At 54.2% G+C, this 6,000-nt stretch overlaps 1 protein-coding gene across 1 annotated transcript in view; it reads left to right on the top strand.

The window, feature by feature from the left end:
- The first annotated feature begins 1,195 nt into the window (after window positions 1-1,195).
- The window catches only part of SHISA6 (shisa family member 6), a 255,211-nt gene continuing 250,406 nt past the window's right edge, over window positions 1,196-6,000 (top strand). The window contains exon 1 of the mRNA XM_075519080.1: window positions 1,196-1,875. Within this exon, the coding sequence (XP_075375195.1) occupies window positions 1,196-1,875 (680 nt within the window). The remainder of the gene's footprint in view (window positions 1,876-6,000) is intronic.

Genomic DNA, 6,000 nt, shown 5'->3' with positions numbered 1-6,000 from the left:
AACTTGTGCACATTTATAGGGCCTGCTCACACACATCCATAAGGATCTTACCTCCCCCACACACCGTGATAGGGAACATATCACTGCATACGTCCAGAGGGTCCCTAACACTCATACACACCCATAGGGTCTATGTAGCCCTCAAACATCCATAAGGACCATATTGCCCGCACACATCAATCCATAAGCTCATGCACACTTATAGGAACAATACCCAGTGCACCCACTATTAGGGACCATACAGACTGCAAATCTATAGCCATCATAGCCCCTGCAGGCACTGTTGTCCCACGCACACCTATAGGGACTGTACAGACAGCTGACAGACTGTACATCCCCTGCCCCATCCCAGTAAGGACCACACGCCACGGACAGGTACAGGGGCCACCCCCACCCACGGGGACCACCCCCCTGCACATCTCTATAGGGACCGTAACCCCATGCACCGCACCTCGCACGCACCGGTGGGGACCACGCCCCCTGCACACCGCTACAGGGACCCTTCCCACGCACACCGCCGGGAGCCAGACCGCGCAGCCCGAGCCCTCCCGGGCAGGCGGGGCCGGGGCCGGAGCCGGTGCGCGCTGCCCCGGGCGGGCCGGGGGCCGCCGTGGGCGCCGGCATGTTCGCGAAGCGGCGCCCCGCGTGCGGTGACGCCGGCCCGGAGTGATGTAAGGAGCGGGCCCGGCAGCGGTGGGCGGGCCTAATCCGGAGCGCCCGGCGCGGCGCGGCTCGGCTCGGCGCCCGCCCCTGCCCCGCGCCCGGCTCCGCGCCGCTCCGCCCCCGCCTCCGCGAGGAGCGCGGGCAGCCCGCCTGCTCCGCGGCGCCGCGGCCCCGCTGCAGTCCCGCTCCGGCATGGTAAGGCCGTGGGCGGGGGGCGGGCGGGCGGGGGCGGGCCGGGGTACCCGGGGCGCGGCGCGCTCTGACCCTCTCCCCGTCTCTCGCAGCCCCTCGCCGGAGGAGCACCGGCCGGCACGGGACCCCGCCGCCTCGAGCCCTGCTCTGCCGGGCTCCGCCGCTCGCTGCGCGCCGGCATGAAGCGCCCGGCGCCGAGCAGCCGCCGCTGAAGAGCCGCGCGGCAGCAGCGGGACCCCCCGCGCCCCCCCATGGGGCAGCGCCGCGGCCGCTGAGCCCCGCGCCGCCGCCCGCCGCCCCCACCCCGCGCCGCGCCCCGCGGCCCCCGCCTCGCCCCGCCATGGGGCCGCGGCACCTGCTGCTGCCGCTGCTCCTGCTCTCCCTGCAGCTCCTGGCCCTGCTGCTGGCCGCGCAGGCGGCCGGCCCCCCCCGCGCCAAGGGCAACCGGACCCAGGGGGCGGTGGCGCCGCGGCGGACCCCCAAGCCGGGCAAGGAGCTCCTCAACCAGACGCTGGCGGGCCCGGGGGCTGCCGCCCCCACGGCGCTGCCCGGGCGCGGCAAGGGCGCGGGCGGCGGCAGGACGCCCCCCGGCGGCGGGGGCGGCGGCGGCGGGGGCTCGGCCCCGGCACACGAGACGTGCTGGGGGTACTACGACGTGAGCGGGCAGTGGGACAAGGAGTTTGAGTGCAACAACAGCCTTACGGGCTTCCGCTACTGCTGCGGCACCTGCTTCTACCGCTTCTGCTGCAACAAGCGCGCCGAGAAGCTCAACCAGAGCCTGTGCCGCAACTACAAGAGCCCCGAGTGGGCCCACCCCACCACCGCCAGCGGCGCGCTGCCCGCCGACGGCAGCAACGGCGCCGATGGGGACGCCAACAAGTACGACCCGGACAAGGACAGCACCAACGCCACCGTCTACATCTCGTGCGGGGCCATTGCCTTCGTGCTCATCGCCGGCGTCTTCGCCAAGGTGGCCTACGACAAGGCGCGGCGCCCGCCCCGGGAGATGAACATACACAGGTGCGATCCTCTCCCTGCTTCCAGCACCCCTTCTGTCTAGGGACACCCTCCTCCCCAAAGGTTCCTCCTTTGCACTGCCTCTCCAAGTGTTCCCACTTTGCACCATCTGTCCAAAGGTTTCCCCGTTGTACTACCCATCCAAGGGGTCCTCCGTTCAACCACCCATCCAAGGGCTTCCTATTTGTGCAGCCTGTCCAAGAGTTTCCCCATTGCATGACCCATCCAAGAATTCCACCTTTGAACTGGCTGTCCAAGGGTTCCCCTTTTGCACCACTGCCCAAGGGGTCCCCCACTGCACTACCTGTCCATGGAGTCCCCCTGTGAACTACCTGTTCAAGTCTTTATCCTTTGCACTGGATGACCATGAGTTTCCCCCTTGCACCACCCTTCCAAGGATTTCCCTTTTGCAATGACTGTCTAAGGGCTCCCCTTTTGTGCCCCGTCCAAATGATCTTCCATTGTGCTATCGCTTTGAGGGGTCCCCCCTTGAACCACTCATCCAAGGGTTTTCTCCTTTGTGAGGGCTGTCCAAGAGCCACGAGTTCCCTCTTTGCACCACCCGTCAAAGGATTTTCCCTTTCCACCGTCTACCCAAGGGTTCCCCCGTTGCACGGTCTGTCCAGGGACAACCCCACCCCTTGGACCATCCCTCCCGACCCCCTCCCACTACCCATCTAGGGACCCGTCCTGGTGCCCCGTTCAGCCCTTCCATCCTCGGGGCAGCACCGCGGGACCTCTTCCCTTCCCCTCCGCGGCACCCCTCCACGGCGCGGCCCCGTGGAATGGGTCGCGGCCTCGCCTTTAGCACCGGCGCCGCGGACAGCTCCGCGCTGCCCCGCGCAGCAGAGCGCTCGTCCCGCCGCTCCGCGCAGAGCCGCCTCCTCCCCTCCTGCCCCCCCGGCACCCCCCATCGACCCCAGGGGCAGCAGAGGCGCTCTGGACCCCGCGGGTCCTGCCCTGCCTGGCCCGGCCAGGGAGAAGTTTAGAAAGTGTGAAGGAAATTGCTCTGCGTCCTCCCGGCGGGTGCCTTTGCCTTGTTGCAAGGGGTCTTTGGGAAAGCAGTGGTATGAGGGAGTGTTCTTTTTCTTTCTTTTTTAATTTCTTTTCCCCTCTAAATCCAGATAACTCAAGCTAGGAGTCTGTCCTGTCTGGCTTGCTCCTAGGGAAGTAGTTTGGTATCCTTTTCTCAGTGGTTTTGCACATTGCTGTTTTAACAGCTTTAATAAGAGAAAACACTCTTGATGTGTCAGAGAAAATCCTGTTTAAAAGCCAAAGCTCAGTCTTCCATCAGAATTCTCCTTTTGGACAAATGCATGTACTGTCTCAGTTCATATTTATCTTTTGGTGAAAAAGTCCCTCCAAATGTTGTGTACATCTTGTGTGCTATGAATCCAAGAGGTTCCTATGTTTAAACATAAAAATTGGTGAGGAGCTTCTTTATAAGAACAGTTGTGAGCATGAGTGGGGAAAGCCCTTATCTCTGGCAGATAATGCTTCATAAAAATTATTTTAATTAAGAAATTTTAATCAAAACAATTAAAACCATTGACCATATTTTTAAGGCTGAATTTCAGTCACAGTCAACAGAGTCTGAGGGAAGAAATTTTAGCTTTTTACAAAGAAAAAGAGATGAGTGACGCAGTTTTTATTTATTTGGGAAGATGTGTGTTATTTAGACTCCTCCCTTTATAAGACTATACAAAAGGGGGTTGCTGGCTGGTGTGAATTACTACGTCTTCAATGAGGCCAAAAAGTAATGCTGGTTTACACTTGCTGAGGGTCTGGCCCGTGTATTCCATCACAAAATCCACCTGCCCCTGCTCTCTCTGCCTTTGCAAGAAAATAACTTCACAGTGTTAAAAACATTGTAATATCTTTTAGGTCACTTGTGTCTACATAGTAAAAGGTCCTGAGAGTAGCTTAGTCAGAAAATGGGCTCTTTTAAGTATTTTCTTAACTAAGGGCTAGTTCCCCAACTGCCCAGCTCTTTTGGCTTCAAGGCAACTTGTCTGGGCCTTACCTTCATACTAAATTTGGAAATCTGACTTGGATGCCCATACTTTTGCTCTAGCTCCAGTGTGCTTCAGGGTTGGATCCTACTCCCTTTGAAATCAGAGACAGTGTTGCCAGACTTGTCTGAATTATTCCTGATGTTTTCATTTCCTTGATGCTTGCTTTTCTTTATTTAGATAAGTTCTGGTAAAATGATTCACCTGTGTGTAGAAGTATGAATGACAGATTGAGTGCTTGGAAAGCTTGACTTTCAGAGCATTTTAAGGAGTTGATTGACTTCTATAATATGGTAGCTGGTAAAAGATTATACCTTTCAGAGCTGTGTTACCTGAACTTGATCAACATTGCACGATGGTTTAAATATTATGAAGTGCATCTCCAGCAGACAGGGTCTGCATCGGTCTGAGGAAAAATGCTATCAGCACTCTAGCAGAATGTAAATATGAGGAGTGGAATGGTTTGTCTTTCTTTGTCTCTGAGAACTGCTGCTGAGTAACAGGGAAGGAGAAAACCAGGATGTAGTCAGATATTTCTGTCTGTTTGAGGTTGTGTCAATTGTAGTTAGCTGTAACATCCAGAATAATTCACTGTAGTGATGACAAGTGCATTAAATCTCAGTGTCTATCCCACCAAAACCTCTGGGATGAGGAGAAGACCAGTAAAAACAGAAATTATTACAGTGGGCTAGAAACAGCCCATCGTGAGCAGTATCCCACACCCAGGGAAGATTAAACAAGAATTCCCTGCACTTCACCATAAGCAAGATCACGCTTTAAATTTTATTTAATCATAAATGGTCAGTTAGCAGTACTGTGTGTAGATGTTATTTCTCTGCTAAGTTCTCATCCAGCTTTTACAGAAAATCCTTATTAACTCAGTTAGAAAGAACATTTTGATGGAGGCAGGGCTCATTTTATGTCTTTTGATAGAAAGGAGGGTTTACAAATTCACAGGAGAACTGTCACTCTTATGTGAAATGAAAGGCTGCCTGTGCACTGAGATATGCATGTGCATTTCAGAGCTGAAAATCTGGTCTTGTTTTCAGGCATTACCACGCACCTTCAAAGCAGAGGCACTGCTGTGATTCTGGGCTGAGCAGTGCCAGTAACTGATACTTAAGTTCGTTTCTAAGAGCAGTAAGTGGAAGTGCTTTGAAAAACAGGAGTTAAAATATTCATATTTTACAGAAACACTTGTAATTATTTAAACTTAGCTGATTTTTTAATGATTATAGGATCTTTCAGCCTGACCATATATGACTACCTCTTGTCTGGATCTTGCTTTGGGGTTACACAGCCAGAACTAATGCATGCTGGGCTCCAGATAGAAACTGGGGCTGATTTCTGAGAGCTATACCCAGCAACGTTTTGTCTGCTGTTGCTCTCTGACTGCATTTGTGAGGATGGTTTGTTTTTGTCGGTTTGTCAGGGTTTTTTTGCTCAAGCATTTCTTAAGTGGGCAGAGTATTTGCTTTACTTTCAGTATGGGAATGAGGGAATCTTTGGCGGTGAACAAGGAATATCAGCTGTTTGTTTTCAAAGATGGGTATGCTTTTCTGTAGCAAGGAGGGGTGACCCAGAATATTCTCTTCCCATGGCCATGACCCTAAATCCCCATGCTACAGTACATAAATAATTCACTGCTAGTAGTATCACTCTATGACCCCTGTTTATCTCTCAGCAACAGTAACCATTGCACTCTCTGCTGAGTTAGGAATGCAGAAATGGAAACTTATAGTTTGCAGCTAGGGTTTGAAATGTTACCAATTGCTTGCTGCATGGGCAGCCGAAGCCCTCACTTGCAAGGCAGAGGGAGACAGTGGCAGTGATGGCTCTGGGGCAGTGGTGGAAGCACAGCTGTTCTCGTGTAGCTGCTGAGAAACAGCACTGGGATTTTTCCCAGGAAACTAGCTCTATATCCTGCTAAAAGGCCGTCTGTATCTGTTCTTGCATGGAGTGTCCTCGGTGAGTGTTTTGGCTTTTGAAAGGGAGAAGGGAAACAAACAACTTCTGCTCAGAGTGCTTCACATTACCCTACTCCTAGGGCATCCTCATTGCTACAAAGAGGAAGGATATTTGTGCTACTCTCTTCTTTCATCTCTGCCTTTGCATC

The sequence above is a fragment of the Mycteria americana genome, chromosome 16, assembly GCF_035582795.1.
Source record: "Mycteria americana isolate JAX WOST 10 ecotype Jacksonville Zoo and Gardens chromosome 16, USCA_MyAme_1.0, whole genome shotgun sequence".
Lineage (NCBI taxonomy): Eukaryota > Metazoa > Chordata > Aves > Ciconiiformes > Ciconiidae > Mycteria > Mycteria americana.
This window is presented reverse-complemented; position numbering and strand designations above follow the sequence as displayed.